The following is a 20170-nucleotide window of genomic DNA, read 5'->3' as shown; positions in this document are numbered from 1 at the left end:
ATGGGCCGAAAGTCCATTACATAAAATAGGCCCAATGCCCAATTAGCAAAACAACTAGGCACTAAAGGGCATCCGCAATGGTGGCTTCTCATTCCGTTCCGGGGGACGGAATGACATTGGCAAGCGGTGACTTTCTGGCACCCCCTTCCGATATGATAAGGCGTCGATTCCCGTTGTTGGTATGTGCCATGAGTTGCGTCAATGAAAACACCAATTGTTAAGAGTCGACTTCTATAACAAGATTCTAGCGTCGCAATTACGATCTTCAGAAGGAATAGTGCGCAGTCGCGGGAGTGTGCCTGTTGATCACGGGTTTGCAAATTAAGGCTGAAAGTCTCCCGTGGTGGGGTCTGAACCCGTGACCTCAATGTCACCACAGCTACGTGCGGCCAACCACGCTACAACCCGTTGATAATGTAACCACTTTTATCTAATCGAGTTCTTGCAATAGTAGTCAATAGTACTTCATATTCTAATTAAAGACTTCATTTTTTTTCAAAACAAGACACATGTACAAGATCTGATTTGCAAACAACTTTGGCTCTACACTATGAATTTACACTTTACACAAATTTAGCATCAAATTTGCCTCCACAAATTTATCATGGAATAATTGAGAAATTTTTTTCTTTTGTAATCTATCAATCAAGTTATAAAACATGTGGGATAAATCAAAATTTGACCAAACTTCATGACTGTAATGTTAATCCATGGGAAAATGCATCATCACGATGTATGCAACACACAACGTGCGTCACCGATGACGTAAAAAAAAACTAACCAACTTGAATAGTGGGACGACTCTGATGTCCGTGGATCATAACAATCTTAGTATAATATTCACTCTTTTTTATCACGTCACAAAATCAAAAGCATACAACTTTATTAGCAAAACATGGAGACAGCTTTAATAAAGAGCTTATGACATCTGTACCATCACCATACTAATCCCACCACCACCTACCGCCGTCGCTACCACCACTCTAGCCAGTGATGGCAGCTTATGGTGCAGCGATTTCTCTCAAGAAAGCGATTCAGGATATTCTACAATCGTCTCGCATCTCCATGATTCCTCCCTCTCCATAGATCTTACAATCCGCCTATGATGCTATGCATGGCTTGCAGAAAGTTATACGGCAAGATCAGGATGAAGGTGAATGCTTTGGATGAACGAATCAAAAAGATCGTATGGGAATTTGAAGATTTACTCGAATCCCATTACGCTGATCAGATTCTTCCACCGCTCGAAAGTGGGAGAGATAGCTCATCTTTCTTAGTAGATATGCAGAGTCTGCGGCAGAGTATTGATTGCTTCATCGAGAGGGTGACAGCGATGGAGGTGGAGTAAGAGACTCAACTGCTGCTTATGCGTGAAGAAGAAGGTGAACCTCTTTCCTCAAGAATTGATCTTGGTGGAATCAACTCTAATATGGTTGGATTATATGAAGAATTTGAGGAAATTAAGGATTATCTTCTTCCAGAAGGTGTAGAAGATGAAGGTGAAGAAGAAGGTGAAGGGAGTTGTTTATTAGTTACTGGGATAGCAGGGGTTGGAAAGACCACTCTTGTTAAGAAAGTATTTGAAGATCCCTTGATTCAGAGACATTTCGAGCTTCGAGCATGGGTCAAAGTGGACAGAAAATGTGAATCCAATCAAACAGTACGATGCATTCTAGCTCAAGTGGATCCCAACAATCGCGATCAAATGCTTATCCAAAGAGACGATGATGATATCAAGAAATTAGTTGGACTCTTGGAAGAGAGATTGAAGGATAAGAAATGTCTCATTGTGTTGGATGATGTATGGCAATGGGACACACGACTCATGAGTACCTTGCAAGAAAAGAATGTCCAAATTTTGCTTACATGTAGGCTGAGAATTGAAGATTCCCCAAATATTCATGTAGTACGTTTGTTGAATAAAGAAGAAAGTAAGAAATTACTTTGTGAGAAGGTGTTCGGTGAAAAGGGTTTCCCAACTTACCTTGAGGAATTGGGAGAAAAGATTGCAGCAAAATGTGAAGGTCATCCTCTTATGAGCAGAGCTTCTATCTAAAGAAGCCAAGACACCAAAATACTGGATTGAGGTAACAAAAAAACAACATAGTTCAGACTTTGAGGATGCATATGATCAAATATCAGAGGTATTCTTCCCAAGCTATGACTACTTACCTCAATATTTGAAAATGTTTTTTTCTCTATTTGGGAGTTTTCCCCCCATATAGTAATATTCGTCTACACAATTTCTTGTGGTGTGTATGTGCTGAGGGTTTTTTTTGAAGAAATTGGAATACAAAATTTGGAAGAGGTTTTTGATGGAGAACAGACTTGGAAAAAGTTTTTGTTTTCTTGCTTGAGTGAGCTTGCTCGTAGTTATCATCTTCTTCTATTAAGTTCCAATCGAGTATCTTGGTTTTCAAATCAAGATTTCCGTGTGCATTCTTGCTGGCAGCACATGTGTAAGAAAGAAGCTAGTAAAATCAAGTTTTTGAATGTTTTACAAGGTTGTTATGAAGTTATGGAAGACCAACATCGGTTATGTGCCCATTCCAACGCTTTATTTTCCATCAAACAAGTGTATGATTCAATAAAGAGTGACTGTCCATCCACTGTCCGTTCTCTCCTTTGTTATGGTCCTGTCCACCCTTATCCAGTGCCAATACATGCCATGGATTTTAAGTTGCTCAGGGTACTAAACGCTCTTACGGTCCGATTTATAACTCAAAATCTGAAACTAATAACTAGTAGTACTAATATTTTTATGTCTCTCACACATTTGTAAACTGTGGAGTAACAAGTGTTTGATTGGGCCCATTACCCTAAACAAACCTAAACTCCACATGATAAAAAAAAATGGTACTCCAAAGCCCAAAACTAACCTTGATTCTATATGATTAAAAAATAATACTACATGATTTAAATTACTCAATGAGGTTTTCATTTAATAATATCCAATATCTGTCCATCTAAGAGCAATGCGTAGCTTTAGAAGATCAATGTTTTTGTGAATCTTATCGTATGAACAACGATATGAACCATAGGCTTATTTGTGATAGCTGTTTGAATCAATCATGTTTTGAATGTTTATGTATGCTCACATCATATATTTTTTACTCATTTTCCGGCGAATGAGAGAGTAGAAGGGGTTAGAATGTTGATTTGTTGTTAGATTTTGTTAAGGATTATGAAACCAGAATGTTGAATTTGCTTGTAACCATCACCATGACGTTCCATTTTTCAGACTTCCAAATACGAATAGTGTTGAATAGCGGGCATACACTGCGGGCGTGGATCATAGCATCTTATAGTAAGAAATGTTAATTGCCTACAAATTAAAAAAAATTCTTGAAAAAACCATAACTTATGGCCTGCAAGTATTCAATAATATACTCCTAGCCAAACATGGAGACAAAGAGCATGTGACATTTGTACCATCAATTATTTACTTAATATGTAGTCACCACTCTTCCCAGTGATGGCGGCTTATGGTGCAGCCATTTCTCTTAAGACTACGATTCAGCATATAAAAATAGCTTAGTTTTGCTTAGGAAACTGAAATTAACTAGGTTTAATTTAAAATTTTAGATCTTGAATTTATGCTAATGTTGGGACCATTTTATCCCTAAATTAAGCCAATAACTGTGCATAATTGGCACTCTTTTCTCATTTTCTAATGACCTTTTCTGTCAAATTGTAAAATTTCTCAAACTAATTTTTCTTTCATACATCTCCAACGGAAAAATCTTCTATATGCATCATATTGTTGTAAATTGTGAAACTGAATATTAGTAGCAAAATTACACACTATACAAAAACCGAGCTTTACTGAACACCCATAACCGAGCACATTTCTTTGGAAAATACCAGACCACTCTGAAATTACTTTTGAGTACCGTGCAAAAGTCGGAAATATTGAGGACATACTACATAAAATCTTGTGCCGAAAAGCAAACCATTCATGTATATGGGCAAGTGACGATTAATCCATTAATATCGTCACTTTGAGAATAGAGAATGTTGGGTCTCGGTGGTGCACACCCGAACTCCACATTAGTATGATATTGTCCGCTTTGGGCAAAGCCCACGCGATTTTGCTCTTGGGGATCTCCCCAAAAGGCGTCATACTAATGGAGTTGGGGTAGTCATTATATATGCTTGCAACTTTTGTTCATTCTCCGATGTGGGATATGGTTTGCTCCCTTTCAGAGAAATTTATGGGTATCTGTATGATAAAATAATTACTCCCTTCGTTCCACAGTAGAGGCGTTTCGTTTTGAGCACTCATTTTGAACAAATAATAATAAATAGTTAAAGTGGAGAAAAAGTAAAGTAAGATAGAGAATATTGTAATAAGACTCTTCACTACATTATCTTCTCTCTTACTTTACTCTCTCTCCATTTTAACTATTTATTATCATTTTTTCAAAACGAGGGCTCAAATTGAAATGCCTCTATTACCGTGGAACGGAGGGAGTAATATTTAAGCGGAATAGCTACCTATTTCTACAGCTTTGCTTAAATATCTTTTACCATTGCCAACTTGTTAATGGCTTCAATAATTGAGCATAATCAGTGCTGCCCATATATGTGTATATCAAATTTCAACTAGGTGTCGTTTGTCAGAAGACAATTGCAGAATTCCAGTAACCTGCATTAAAGAAATACTACTAGTAATAAAAAAGTTTGAAATTGATTGAATGATGAGTGATGACCAATAGTCTAAATAATGTAGCCAATTTGTCCTCCTCAGCCACCACCACTATCTCCTCCCCTTTTCACCACCATTAACACTCTGCTGTGCTTGATAATTCATATTCCAATTGGGTGATGGCGGCTTATGGTGCTGCCGTTTCTCTCAAGAACACGATTCAGGATATTCTACAATCGTCTCGCATTTCGCTGGTTCCCCCTTCTCCACAAATCTTACAGTCGGGATATGAGGCCATGGTTAGCTTGCAGAAAGTCATGCTAAAATTGGATGAGACGAGCTGCAGCAAGATCAGGACGAAGGTGAATGCTTTGGATGAACGAATCAAAGAGGTCGTATGGGAATTCGAAGATTTGCTAGAGTCCCATTACACCGATCAGATTCTTCCACAGCTCGAAAGTGAGAGTGATCACTTGCCTTTCTCTGTAGATATGCAGAGTCTGCGGCAGAGTGTTGATTTCTTCATCGAGAGGGTGACAGAGATGGAAGCAGAGTACGATATGGAGCTGCTGAATATGCCTGAAGAAGAAGGTGAACCTCTTTCCTCTAGAATTGATTTTCGTGGAATCAACTCATATATGGTTGGATCGTCCGAAAAATTTGAACTCATCAAGGATTATCTTCTTTCAAAAGGGGAAGATGATGATGAATATGAAGCTGAACGGAATAGTTTGTTAGTTACTGGGATGGCAGGGGTTGGAAAGACCACTCTTGTTAAGAGAGTATTTGTGGATCCATTGATTCAGACACATTTCGAGCTTCGAGCATGGGTCAAAGTGGGCAGAAAATGTGAATTCAAGGAAACTATACGATGCATTCTAGCTCAGGTAGATCCGAGCACTCACCACCAAATGCTTACCCAGAGAGACGATGATGACAACGAGAAATTAATTGGACTCTTGACAGATAGGCTCAAGGATAAGAAATGTCTCATTGTGTTAGATGATGTATGGGAATGGGACACACGATTAATGGGTAGCTTGCGAATAAAGAATGTCCAAGTTTTGCTTACAAGCAGGCTAAGAATTGGAAATTCTCCAATTGAGCATGTATTAAGCTTGTTGAATAAAGAAGATAGTATGGAATTACTTGGTAAGAAGGTGTTCGATGAAAACGGTTTTCCTCCTTACCTTAAGGAAATGGGAAAGAAGATTGCAGAAAAATGTGAAGGTCTTCCACTTATGATAGTTACAGTTGCAGATCTCCTAAGAAAGGCAAACAAGAGTACCCGAGAAGAGCTTGACAAAAGTATCCAAAATTACTGGACCGAAGTAGCAAATAAACAACATAATTCAGTCTTTGTGGATGCATATAATCAAATATCAGAGGTATTTTTCCCAAGCTATGACTACTTACCTCAAAGTTTCAAAATGATTTTTCTCTATTTGGGAGCTTTCCCCCCATATAGGAATATTAATCCATATTATCTCAAGTGGTATGTAAGTGCTGAGGGGTTTTATGAACAAATTGGAATACCAATTTTGGATAAGGATATCTCTGAAGAGACTGTGGAATACTTTTTGACCATTCTCGTGGGAGTGCTTGCTGATTGGTATCATCTTCTTCTATTCGATTATAATCTATTATCTTGGTTTTCAAATAGAGAATGTCGTGTTCATTCTTGCTGGCAATACTTGTGTAAGAAAGAAGCTAGTAAAATCAAGTTTTTGCATGTTTTACATAGTTACGATGAAGTTGTAAAAGACCAACGTCGGTTGTCTACTCATTCCAACCCTTTATTTGCCATCAAACAAGTGTATGATTCAATCAAAAGTGATTGTTCATCCACTGTCCGATCTCTCCTTTTTTATGGTCCAGTCCACCCTTATCCAGTGCCAATACATGCCATGGATTTCAAGTTGCTCAGGGTACTAAATGCTACTAGGGTCCGATCTTATCATATCCCACCTGAAATTCTAAAACTAGTATGTCTAAAGTATCTTGGTCTAGCGTGCAACGAAGAGCTCCCTGTATCTATATCCAACCTTATACACCTTCAATTCTTGATAATCATTTCATATGTGAAAATTATAAAGCGTGGAGCTCAGCCATATATGCCAATGGAAATATGGGACATGCAAAACCTAAAATTTCTTCAAGTCGGAGCAGGAGACCTACCAACCCCGAATTCTGATTCTAATGCTATTTTGTATAAAGTCTCTTCTATTTTAGGCGTGAGTACAAAGAGTTGCACTGTACAAATTCTTAAAAGGATCCCGAATTTAAGCTTTCTATCCCTTGTTAGCATTGGGAAGCCTTATGATGAAGATGATGATAGCAACTCATTGAGTGGCTTGGCTAATATCTCAGAGGAACTCCAGAATTTGGCATTTCTTGAATATAATGTACTTTACCCAGATATGAAGTGTACAGCTATGGTTCCTCTTTCAATGTTCCCATCATGCCTTCGAACATTGGCTTTGAGTGGTTTAGGGCATCCTTGGCACTACATGAACGACATTGGTTCGATGCTACCAAATCTTACTACCGTCATACTACAAGCTTATGCCTTTCGAGGCCCAACATGGGATATAGAATCAAGTTGTTTTACCATACTTGAGTCACTTGTAATTGAAGACACTGATTTGGTGGAATGGAGAGCTCAACAGGGAAGCCTCCCAAGGCTTAAGCACCTAAGCCTACGATATTGCTACAAATTAAAACATCTCCATTTGATTCGTGATTCCTCAATGTTCACAACTGCACTTGAATTAGTAGACTGCAATCCCTTGGTCTACAAAGCTGCTGCGAAATTACCAGAATCTCTCTTTGCAATTCGTAGCCACCAGTCTTATTTGTGATGAGAAGTCGCAACCGAACTCTCTATTTGGTTAACAGGTCAGCCTTCTTACAATTTTTAATATGCACAAACTATGTCAATTCATTACTCCTCCGTCGGTCACACTTTCTTTTTATGTTTGTTCCATAAAAGATGATACAATTTTTTTTGGAAAAAATTCTCTCTCATATTAATATTAATAGTAGTATAAAGTAAATGTCAATTTTTAATATATGACCAAAATACGAATTTGGTCCAAAACATTCGCTTCTTGAAAAATAGGTCCATAACAAATGAAATCCTTGTCGGAGTGATCATTTTTTTCTCAAAAACTAGCGGTCATGCAACTGTGCAATTAGCATTGTCAGTTACTTTTTTTCCGGAACCGTCTAGAAAATGACTAATTTGACGATATTTTTATTTGTTATGGACCTATTTTTCAAAAAGTGAATGTTTTGGACCGAATTCGTATTTTTATTATATGTTTTGAACCAAAATTGACCTTTACTCTTAATATAAATATATTATTTTCTCTCGTCATTTGACACACTAAATAATAACAATCCGGTCATCTTCCAAGTGTGCCATCTATTATGGTAAATGGAGTTTTTTTTTTTTTTTTTTTTTTTTTTTTTTTTTTTTTTTTCTAAATGCATATGCTTGTGATTTAAACTTGACATATTTGTGTTATACTCTCTCGTCCATGAAAAATTTTCAAATTTTTCTATTTCCGTCCGTCCCACAATTTTTTCACATTTCACTTTTTACTGTTTTTGGTAATGGACCTCACATCCCACCAACTCACTCTCACTCACATTTTATTATAAAATTAATACTTTAAAAATAGGACTCATATCCTATTAACTTTTTCAACTAATTTTTCATTATATTTCTTAAAACTCGTGTCGGTCAAACTATGATAAAATTTAAGGGACGAAAAGACTATTTTATTATAGTGTCACATCCAATATTCACTTATTGTTTTTCAGGCAAATAAGAGAACAAAATGGGTGGTCAGATGTCGCATTAACCCATCGTTTCAAGTGTATTATCATGTTGTTTACTGAATTCAAGATAGTGATTGTTGGATTTTGTTGAGAATTATGAAACCTAGAATGTTGAATTATGTTTGTAATCAGTTAAATTTCTGTTAGAACATTACATGCTGCTTTCTTCCCTAGTACTCTCTCCGCAATAGATGGTTAGCTTCCAATCTCTCCTTTGAGAACTGCAAACGGTATCTTGTCAGCTTGCAGCTATGGTGGTTTCGTAGAGGAATGAATGAATAGGATGGTTCATTAAAATGGGAGGGAAGCCATTATCTTTTCCGAATTTGCTCCATGGTTTCAAGGGTATCATCTCTCTTTATCGTTGTTCTAAGTTTGATTAGGTTAGTGTAAGAACTTTGTGTTACTCCAAACATGTAGGTGAACAAATTTGTGATTTATCCTATGTTCGTTTCTGTCTTGTGTTCGTCATTACTACTTGTTCGATTGAATGAATCATTATTTTAGGTGCATCTCAAGTGTTAGTTTTATAGTCTTAATGTTGTCTCTTAAGCTTGAATTGGGATGGATATGGTGGTAATGAATTTTCAGTTGGAATTGTTTACATAACAACTTGATAATGGATATAGATTTTAAACGAAACTGCTCTTTGAATATCGCGCTTTCGTAGGTTCTTGGAACTGTGAAAATTGGTCTAAGAATAAAGTGTTTAGCTATTGTTAGGGAGATTCAATATAGAGAACAGAAAACGGATATCTGAAAGTCGTGCAAAACGCTTTCAGATCAAATCAATTTCGGTGGTTCTACCAAAGTTATTTGATCGGATAAAATTCAGAGAATGCAGAACCTTCTTATGTGTATTCGAGATTATGAACCAGAAGACTTGATCGGATTTTGAAGAAGATGAACCGATGCAGCTGTTGACGAAACAGTGCATCCGTTGGGAAAAGTTAACCGAAAATAACTAATTTTCAAAGGTTTCCGAAATTGCAAATTAGTCCTTCGATTTTCAGAAATTATATTTTCGGATGAATTTTTGAAACAGCTCGACCCCCGCCAGGGGCAGCCGCTCCTTGGACCCCGCTACCCGGGGGCGCTGCCCCCGGACCCCCGTTCATCTGTTTAGGGGTTTCGCCCCTAACATCATAATGAATTCAAATAAGCGTGCACTCCGCACCTCCATACTTAAATGATGTATCATTATAACAATAACCGATCAATCAAGTTAATCCAATTACACTAAAATATCCAACATCTATTATTTGACTAGTTGTTTGGCATGTCTAGTTTAACTTGAATTGTTTTGAATTGTCTCGGACATTATGAGATAGAATTGAATATATACGATGGATTTGTATCTTGTCGATAGGTGTTTGGAGTAACAATCGTCTCACGTGTGTTGGTTAGAACTTTAATTTCATTCTTGTTATTATGAAAACCATTCCTCAAATAAAAAATTTCATTCTTAATGTTTATCATTTTATATAAAGTTAAAACAAAACTTTTCGGTACGGAGATTAAGAAAAATAGTGTTAGATGAGTTAAGTAAAGAGAGAATAAAGTGGAAAATGAAAAAGGTAGAGAGATGAAGAGAGAAAAAAGTAAGAGGGAGTAAAGTAGGTGTGGAAAAATGTGTTGACTTTTACTAAAAAGGGAAATGACTCTATTACTATGGAACAAACGGAAATGGAAAAACGCCTCTATTACTATGGAACGGAGGGAGTACATAGTGGAATGGAATGTGATTCCTACTTCCATTCTATTCATTTGCTTGGTTTGATGGAATGAATGAGGGAATAGATGAAAATGCAAATGAAATCCAAAGAAATTGACATTTCATTTCTATCTTCTTTTCATTCCAATTCCATTCCATCATACTAAGGAGAAATTGTATTCTCGCAGTGAACTGGTAATATTAGAGATTATTAGGTGAACTTGAGTACAACTCTATATCATTTTGTAAATACTACCTGAAATTATACATAACATTACTCTAACAACAATTGGATGTTGTACGATTGGGTCGGACCACAACTCACCCTCACCACTATACAATTATCATGAAAATTACTAATATATAACTAAAAATGTGAATGTAATAATAGTACTACTAACTTATTTATGTTTGTCCCATTCTTTTTAATTTTAGACTTCCAAATACACCGCGGGCGTGGATCATAGCATCTTATATTAAGAAATGTTTATTGACTACAAATCAAAAAAATTTCTTGAAAAAACCAAAACTTATGTCCTGCATTATTCAATAATACAAACAACATGTTTACTAGCCTAACATGGAGACAACATTAATAAATAGCTTGTGACATTTGTTCCATCAATTATTTACTTGATATGTACCCAGCTAAGCTTTAAACTAATTTCTAAGTTTAAACGTTAATCAATACACGTGATTAGGGCATCCACAATGGGGCGGACGATGCATCGTCCGTCGCATCGTCCGCCATTGTAGCATCGCGGACGATGGGTTAACCATCGTCCGCACCCGATACATTTTCTGCGGACGATGCGCGGAGGATATCCATCGTCCGCCACTGTGGACGATGCGGACGATAGGTCACGGACGATGGGAACGCGTTTCATTTTTTTTTTTTTGAATTTCTTTTTAAAAAAATTCTTATTTAAACACTACTATTCTCTACCATTTCACACACTCCAATTTCACATCTCTTCAATTTCTCTTCAATTATTCTCTCTCATCGTCTCAAAAATGAATCCCGACGACTACGATTTGAGTACATCGGATGCCTTGTTCGATGCCGTTAATGAAGCCAAGACGGAATGCCTGGCACAAATGCAGCGGGAGTAGGCGGCGGAGGCGCGGGTCCCTCGCCCGCTATGACGTCAGACGTATGTCCCCCGCGAGCACGACGTAGCGCACGAACGTCTGTTCGCATATTATTTTGCTGAGAATCCAAGGTGGGGCCCGAATGTTTTTCATCGATGTTTTAGAATGAGCCGAGATCTTTTTCTCCGCATTGTGCACACGTTGGAGGGATGTGATGAGTACTTCCAGTATCGGGAAGACGGGATCGGCAGACGCGGACTTACGTCGTTACAGAAGTGCACGGTTGCGATCTGCCAGTTGTGCTGGCAGTTGTGCCTACGGCACAACAGTAGATATGTTTGACGAGTACCTTCACGTCGGGGATACAACTGGCCGCGAATGTCTCAAGAAATTTTGTAAGTTAATTGTGGAGGCTTTTGGCGACACATATTTGCGACGCCCGACTGCTGATGATTGCCAGAGTCTGATGCGGATGCACGAGATGGTGCACGGCTTTCCTGGGATGCTAGGGAGCATCGACTGTATGCACTGGCAGTAGAAGAAATGCCCGACGGCCTGGAGATGCCAATTTACTAGCGGCTACAAGGGCAGCCACCCGGCGATGATCCTAGAAGCCGTCGCTGACCACCGCCTCTGGATCTGGCATGCCTACTTTGGTGTAGGCGGGTCGAACAACGACATCAACGTCCTCAACTCGTCCATCCTATTCGCCGATCAGTGCAGGGGTCGCGGTCCGGCCATTCAGTTCACTGCCAACGGCCGCACACATCATGTTGGGTACTACTTGGCCGATGGCATATACCCAAGGTGGCCTGTTTTTTTTAAGATGATCAGCTACCCAATTGGTGTGAGAGGAGAGTCTTGTTTGTGGCAAAGCAGGAGTCCGCGCGGAAGGATGTGGAGCGGGCTTTTGCGGTGCTCCAATCGCGGTGGGCAATCGTAAAAGGTCTGGCTCGTTTCTGGTACACGGAAGTCATCGCCGATGTCATTTATGTGTGCATCATCATGCATAACATGATAGTCAAACAAGAACGTGGACATGCACCAATTGGGTGGATGATGAATGATGCGAACTCATGTGGCGGGCCCAAGACGAGAGCCATGACGAGGCGGCTTCGGGATGGGCTCGCAACTTTCATTCAAAAGTCCAAGCGGGAGGAGCCTAGGATGACGGAGGAGCCAAAATGGAGGATCGTGCTGAAAAATGAGGGCCGAGCGGGGAGACAGCAAGAACGCCCAGTCGGGCGTTTTCGCTTGTGAAGAACGCCCGATCGGGCGAAATATCGGCGGACTCCAGAAAGAAAACCCAGTCGGGTTTTTTGCTTCCGGCAATTCACCTGGCCGGGTGAAATGCCCGATACTTAGATTTTGTGGGCCAACTTTCTATTTTTGGACCCATAGTATAAATACCTCTTGATGTCATTTCTTTTCCTTAGTTTTTGATGAAATTATATGCTTGAAAGATTTGTTCCTCTTGAAGAGGGTTTCCTATCCAATTTCTAGATTTAGGTTGCTTGTTTCATCAATTCCTAGTGAAGTATGGATCAAGTAGAGGCATGCTTCAAGGTTTGTGGTTTCCCTTGAAGATCTAGCCATGGATGCATGTTAATATGTTGTAAGTGTCTTAGCTTGCCTCATCAATGACTATGTATCTCAATTTTCACTCTATCCAATGTTACTTCTTGTTATGATCATCTTAGTTTCCTTAATTCTTGATGGGTTGCCTTTGTTGATAAAAATAGAAAATCAATTCTCACAAAAAAAATACCTAGATCAAGCATCCAAATTGGGTAAATCCTTGGGAAATGGACCATAAATATACATGGGTCCTTATCAATGATGCCAGATCTAGCTCCAGCACGGCGACCTCGCCTGTCACTCGAGGATTACCGACTGGCTTCGGTGCGGTTCTACAGCGACAGGCCTCAATGCGCAACCAACAAGACCATACTCATCTCATGACCGACATGATTGAAGAAGTTTGAAACCGCAACCGCCGCCGTTGAGAAATTGTAGTTTTTTTATTTCGTATTGTAATGTTTGAATTTTAATGAAATGAAGTTAGTTTTCCAAATTTTGAAGTATTTAAATTCAAATAATAGATAAAATGCTTAGGGCGTCGCTTAGGACGGGCTATAGTCCACCCCACTACAGGTGGAATAGGAGGAGGAAAAAATGTTGACGTGGCGGTGCATAGGGCGTCGCTTAGGGCGTCCCATTGTGGATGCCCTTAGCAATACAAAATCCAACCACCACCAACTTTACACTATTTTCTTAGTATGTAGCCAGCTTTACACTATTTTTCTATGTTTCAGCATAGAAAAATAACTTAGTATTGCTTAGGAAACTGATACTATTAACTAGGTTTAAAATCAAGATCTTGAATATTTTACCCCTAAATTAAGCCAATAACAGTGCATAATTGGCACTCTTTTCTCATTTTCTAGTGACCTTTCCTATCAAATTGTAAAGTTTCTCAGACTTTTTCATACCTCTCCAACGAAAAATATACTACTACTATGCATCATATGTTGTAAACTGTCAAACTGAATATTAGTAGCAAATTTACACACTATACAAAAACCGGGCTATAACCGAGCACCCATAACCGAGCACATTTCTTCGGAAAATGCCAAGCACTTTCCGACCACATGATTCAATATGAAATTACTTCCGAGTACCGTGCAAAAGTCGGAAATATCCAAAAGAAAGGGCTTTACCATCTGAAAAATTGAGGACATATCTACCACTTTTGCCTAGATATTGACTAGTACTTTGGTGCTAGCAAAAAAAGAATCTTTTTGTGATAATATATTATTACAAGGGACAAATTTATGGGAAAGTGACTATTAATCCAAAAATATTGTCCCTTTGAGAATAGAGAAATTTATGGGCATCTATTTAGTTGAAAATTAATAATTCAGCGGAATATATGGCGTGCATTATGGTTTCATTAGTCGATGCACTATTGTGTTCTGCAATAATACTTTTCCAATTACAGCCCACTATTTCAAAATCTTTCCTCTAATTTCTTCACAAACACCAATAATTGATAACTCATATTTCCATCACTTATAATGCAGTGATTTCATTGAAGAAATACGATTTTTCGTATTGAAAACCAGTCTTGCAATAACAATTATTATAAACATAAATAAATCAATTTATGGATCCTTTGAATTACTCCCTCTGTTCCACTAAAAAATATACAACATTTGAAAATCAGCATGCGTTTTTATATAGTGTTGTTTTGTGAGTTAATGAAGAGACGGGAGAGTACAAGAGATGAAAAAGTAGGGATTGAGATGTTTCCATTTTAGGAAACGTTTCATTTTAATGAGACAGGAGTAGTACGTCTTAACTGAGGAAAAAGTCAAAAAGGTTAGTCACATTGACAAATCAACGGGTGACATAGAGTCGATTTCAAGCTCAGGCCCAAAAGCATAACGAGACTGACCAATATTCAACAAGTGACAAGGGTGCATCGATGGGTGCGAGCGATGGGTGCGAGCATCTGTTTGAGGCTATAGGCTCTTTATTTGGATATTTGTATAAAGCTATAAATATGGACAAATGCAATTATTTGATTTTTATCAACAACTGATCATGACGTTCCAGGAGAGTACTTAGAATCTGTTGAGCCTTTGAATGCTTGGACTCAGATGCGGGACGAGTTGACCGATTCCTCTGGTATACTGTATGCAAACTATATTTTTCGTAGTTTATGTGCAATTTTTAAACTGTGCTTATTCTAACCTCATTTGTATGAACTACTTAAGCAGAATGCAAATCACAACGTATGAGTAAAACTGTTGTCACCATCACTATGACGATCCATTTTTTAGACTTCCAAATACGAATAGTGTTGAATAGCAGGCATACACCGCGGGCGTGGATCAAAGAATCTTATAGTAAGAAATGTTTATTGATTACAAATCAAAAAAATTTCTTGAAAAAACCATAAATTATGGCCTGCATTATTCAATAATATCATCAACATGTTTTCTAGCCAAACATGGAGACAAAGTGCTTTGACATTGTACCATCAATTGGTTTCTTAATATGTAGCCAGCTAAGCTTTACACTAATTTCTAAGTTTAAACGTTAATCAATACACGTGATTAGCAATACAAAATCCAACCACCATCAACTTTACACTATTTTCTTAATATGTAGCCAGCTTTACACTATATTTCTATGTTTCAGCATAGAAAAATAACTTAGTATTGCTTAGGAAAGTGATACTCCCTCTGTCCCCAAAGAGTATGAACTTTAGGTTTGACACGTGTTTTAATACATTATTGGTAAAGTAAGAGAGAGATAGTTAGAGAAAGTTTTTTAAGTATTTTCAATGGAGAATAAGAGAGCAGAAGCATTGGTTTTCAATCATCCTTCTCTTTAATGTTTCACAATAATTAAGAAAATATTCCACCATGTTGGAAAATGTTTTAATTGCTTGACATTCAAAATTTGAAGCATTTAAGCTTATCTTATATAATGGTATTGACCTCCTAAGCATACGGCATTGCTACTATTAGAAATGGGTCACCCACCCCTTAAAAGGGCTAATAAGGGGAGGATATCGGACTTCCATCACGTGGGTAGGCAAGAGAAGAGATAAAGAGATAAACTCCATCATCGGCTTGGGCCGGCTCTGATACCATATTAGAAATGAGCCACTCACCCCTTAAAAGGCCTCATAAGGGAGAGGGTTATCCACACTTATATAGATGAGCTAGGATCGTTACCAAGCCGATGTGGGACAAGATATTAGAATTTTAACAGCTACAAATTACAATTACTCGATTAGATGCATGATCCCTCGATGCTCAGAACGCCCACAAATTAAATTAGTTGAGTGCAATCCCTTATTTGCCGCTTGTGTCGTGTGATTACCAAGGTCTGTAAGTCATCAATGCCATAGAAAACACTAACTGATCTAGAATATTGGGCATACACTGCAGCGCGTGGATCATAGCATCTTATAGTAAGAAATGTTAATTTACTAAAAAAAACAAAAGAAAATCTTGAAAAATCCATAACTTATGGGCTTACAGTATTCAATAACATCCTCAACATGTTTACTTGCCAAACATGGAGACAAAGAGCTTGTGACATTGTATGATCAATTATTTTCTTAATATGTGGCCACCTTTACAATAATTTCTAAGTTTAAACGTTAATCAACACCAATCAACTCCTCCCTCTTCACCACCGCCAACTCTCCACCAATTGGGTGATGGCTGCTTATGGAGCTGCCGTTTCTCTCAAGACTACCATTCAGAGTCTTCTTGAATCGTCTCGCATCTCGCTGGTTCCTCCCTCTTCTGAGATCTTACGATCTGCCTATGATGCCATGTGTCGTCTACAAAAAGTCCTGCTGAAATTGGAGGAGACAGGGTACAGCAAGATCAGGACGAAGGTGAACGTTTTGGATGAGCGAATCAAAGAGGTCATATGGGAATTCGAAGATTTACTTGAATCCCATTACGCTGATCAGATTCTTCCACAGCTCGAAGGCGAGAGAGATCGCTTGTCTTTCTCTGTAGATATGCAGAGTTTGCGGCAGAGTGTTGATTGCTTCATCGATAGGGTGAAGGTAATGGAGGCAGAGTACGATATTGAACTGCGGAATATGCCTGATGAAGAAGGTGAACGTCTTTCCTCAAGAATTGATTTCAGTGGAATCAACTCAGAGATGGTTGGATTATCCGACGAATTTGAACAAGTTAGGGATCGTCTGATCAAAGATGAAGAGAATTGTTTACTAGTAACTGGGATGGCAGGGGTTGGAAAGACTACTCTTGTTAAGAAAGTATTTGACAATCCATCGATTCAGACACATTTTGAGCTTCGAGCATGGGTCAAAGTGGGCAGAAAATGTGAGTCCAATGAGACATTAAGATGCATTCTAGCTCAAGTGGATCCCAACAACTATGACCAAATGCTTACCCAAAGAGACGATGATGATATCGAGATATTAGTTGGACTCTTAGAAGACAGTGTGAAGGATAAGAAATGTCTCATTGTGTTGGATGATGTATGGCTATGGGACACACAAGTCATGAGAACCTTGCAAGAAAAGAATGTCCGAATTTTGCTTACAAGCAGGCTAAGAATTGAAAATTCTCAATTTTTTCTTGAAGTAGACTTGTTGAATAAAGAAGAAAGTAAGAGATTACTTGGTGTTTCGGTGAAAAAGGTTTCCCACCTTACCTTGAGGAATTGGGAGAAAAGATAGCACAAAAATGCGAAGGTCTTCCACTTATGATAGTTACTGTTGCAGATCTCCTAAGAAAAGCCAACAAGGGTACAGGGGAAGAGCTTAACAAAAGTACCCAAGAATATTGGACTGAGGTAGCTGAAAAACACCAAAATTCAGTCTTTGCGGATGCATATAATCGAATATCAAAGGTATTTTTCCCAAGCTATGACTACTTACCTCAAATTTTGAAAATGCTTTTTCTCTACTTGCGAGCTTTCCCCTCATATACGAATTTTAAACCAGACAAGGTCATTTGGTATTTAAGTGCTGAGGGGTTTTGTGAACAAATTGGAAAAAAAAATTTGGATGAGGTTATAGATGGAATGAAGACTTTGAGAATATTTGTGTTCGGCATCCTGAGAGAGCTTGCTGATAATTATCATCTTCTTCTATTTGATTATGATGCAGCATCTTGGTTTTCAACTAGAAAATGTCGTGTGCATTCTTGCTGGCAGCACTTGTGTAAGAATGAAGCTAGTAAAATCATGTTTTTGCATGTTTTACAAAATTGTGATGAAGTTATGAAAGACCAACGTCGGTTGTGTGTCCATTCCAACACTTTATTTGCCATCAAACAAGTGTCTGATTCAATAAAAAGTGACTGTTCTTTGATTCGTTCTTTCCTTTGTCATGGTCCTACCCACCCTTATCCAGTGCCAATACATGCCACGGATTTCAAATTGCTCAGGGTACTGAATGCTCGTAAGGTTCGATTTTATGATATCCCACCTGAAATTCTAAAACTAGTTTGTCTAAAGTATCTTGCCCAGACTTGCAGCAAAGAGCTCCCTAGTTCAATTTCCACCCTTTTGCACCTTCAATTCTTGATTATCTTTCGACATGTGGCCATTATAAAACGTGGAGTTATGCAGTATATGCCAATGGAAATATGGGATATGCAAAACCTTCAATATCTTCAAGTCGTGGAAAGAGACCTACCAACCCCCAATTCTGAATCTAATGCTATTTTGGAAAAAGTCTCTATTATTTTAGGCGTGGGTATAAAGAGTTGCACTGTAGAAATTCTTAAAAGAGTCCCGAATTTAAGGTTACTATCCATTATTAGTGTTAGGAAGCCTTATGATGAAGATGATGATAGCAACTCATTAAGTGGCTTGGCTAATATTTCAGAGGAACTCAAGAATTTGATATGTCTTACATACGATGTATGGTACCCAGATATGAATTGGAAGAGTACGGTTCCTCTTTCGATGTTCCCATCAAATCTTATAGCATTGAGTTTGAGTGGTTTAGGGTATCATTGGAAGTTTATGAACGACATTGGTTCGATGCTACCAAATCTTAATGCCCTTGAACTAAAAGATTATGCCTTTCGAGGGCCAAAGTGGAATATAGAATCGATTCGTTTTTTCAACCTTCAAACACTTATAATTGAAGACACTGATTTGGTGGAATTGAGAGCTCAAGATGGAAGCCTCCCTTGGCTTAAGCTCCTAAGCCTGAGACATTGCTACAAATTAAAACATCTCGATTGGTTGTGTGGTAACTCAGTGGAAACACCTGTAATTGAATTAGTAGACTGCAATCCCTTAGTGTATGCATCTGCCGAGGAAAAATTATCAGAATATCACTTTGATATTCGTAGCCACCGTTCTTATTGTGATGATAAATCGCAGGTTGGCCTTCTTACTCTGAATTCGTAGTCAATTCATTACTCTTTTATCTAAAATGCTTATGCTTGTATTTCAGGCAAATGAGAGGACAAAATAATGGGTCAGTTGTCTCATTATCCCATCTTTTCAAGTGTATTATCATGTTGTTTTCTGAATTCAAGGTTAGTAATTTGTTGGATTTTGTTGAGAATTATGTAACCTTAATGTAGAACAAAACTATTCAGTTAAGTTTCTGTTAAAACACATTACATGCTTTTTTCCCTAGTTCAGTATTCTCCGCATTATGCATGATTTTCACTTTGTTTTGATTGTATATTGAATTAGTTGATGCGTTTTTTATATATTTGATGATTATTTTGAAATTGTAACTTGTTTAGCTATTAATTTGTGTAGTAGTTAATTCAGGAACTTGTAATAGTAAGTTGGACCATTATTTTTGTTATCGCATTCTGTCATTGTTGGAGCTGTACATACCCAACAACTCCGTGTTTGTGGCTGCGTTTCTGGTGCGATGAAGGTTTACGGTGAAGGATATTGTATTATGGAACTCTGTTCTTGCTGCAAATGCTAGAAAACGGGGCGCTTGATTAGGCATTCACTGTTTTTAGTCGAATGTCTAATCCTGTGCAGCGAGCTTATTGATGGAATTGCTATATCTATACTTTCAAGGATGCTAATTGCCAAACCCGAACTTGTTTTCTTGGAACACGGTCATAACAGGGGAAGAGGCGAGGTTTTTCTCCAAGATGCACTCATGTAGTGTTCGTATGGATGAGTTCACGTTTTTAAGTGTTTTTAGCAGCATTGCTGGACTGTCTTCCCTCGAGCAGCTTGCCGATGAAGCATATGACGCAACTGATCATGACGTTCCAGGAGAGTACGTAGAATCTGTTGAGCCTTTGAGTGCTTGGACTCAGATGTGGGACGTGTTGTCTGGTTCCATGTGGGATGCAGTAAGCAAACAATTTTTA

At 38.2% G+C, this 20170-nt stretch overlaps 4 protein-coding genes across 5 annotated transcripts; all 4 read left to right on the top strand.

Moving 5' to 3' along the window:
- Positions 1-911: 911 nt before the first annotated feature.
- LOC125202266 (putative disease resistance protein At1g50180) lies at positions 912-2710 on the top strand. The gene is made up of 2 exons (XM_048100635.1): positions 912-2144; positions 2505-2710. Exon 1 carries the CDS (start codon positions 1367-1369, stop codon positions 2054-2056), a length of 690 nt encoding a protein of 229 aa, XP_047956592.1. The 5' UTR covers positions 912-1366; the 3' UTR covers positions 2057-2144; positions 2505-2710.
- A 2061-nt stretch (positions 2711-4771) lies between these two features.
- LOC125202260 (disease resistance protein RPP8-like) lies at positions 4772-8954 on the top strand. Its single transcript, XM_048100626.1, has 2 exons — positions 4772-7546; positions 8477-8954. The coding sequence occupies exon 1, from the start codon at positions 4828-4830 to the stop codon at positions 7507-7509; it is 2682 nt and encodes an 893-aa protein (XP_047956583.1). The 5' UTR covers positions 4772-4827; the 3' UTR covers positions 7510-7546; positions 8477-8954.
- A 2560-nt stretch (positions 8955-11514) lies between these two features.
- On the top strand, positions 11515-11838 carry LOC125200499. The gene has a single exon (XM_048098136.1). It carries the CDS (start codon positions 11515-11517, stop codon positions 11836-11838), a length of 324 nt encoding a protein of 107 aa, XP_047954093.1.
- Positions 11839-16364: 4526 nt separating this feature from the next.
- LOC125202261 (probable disease resistance RPP8-like protein 2) lies at positions 16365-20066 on the top strand. Of its 2 annotated transcripts, none has more exons than XM_048100627.1 (2): positions 16365-19202; positions 19276-20066. In XM_048100627.1, exons 1-2 carry the CDS (start codon positions 17568-17570, stop codon positions 19294-19296), a joined length of 1656 nt encoding a protein of 551 aa, XP_047956584.1. In that variant the 5' UTR covers positions 16365-17567; the 3' UTR covers positions 19297-20066. Both variants share the same exon structure in this region, with proteins under 2 accessions (XP_047956584.1, XP_047956585.1).
- The last annotated feature ends 104 nt before the right edge of the window (positions 20067-20170 follow it).

This window comes from Salvia hispanica, chromosome 1 (assembly GCF_023119035.1).
Source record: "Salvia hispanica cultivar TCC Black 2014 chromosome 1, UniMelb_Shisp_WGS_1.0, whole genome shotgun sequence".
NCBI lineage: Eukaryota > Viridiplantae > Streptophyta > Magnoliopsida > Lamiales > Lamiaceae > Salvia > Salvia hispanica.
Note: the sequence above shows the minus strand (reverse complement) of the source record. Positions and strands in the feature narration are given on the sequence as shown.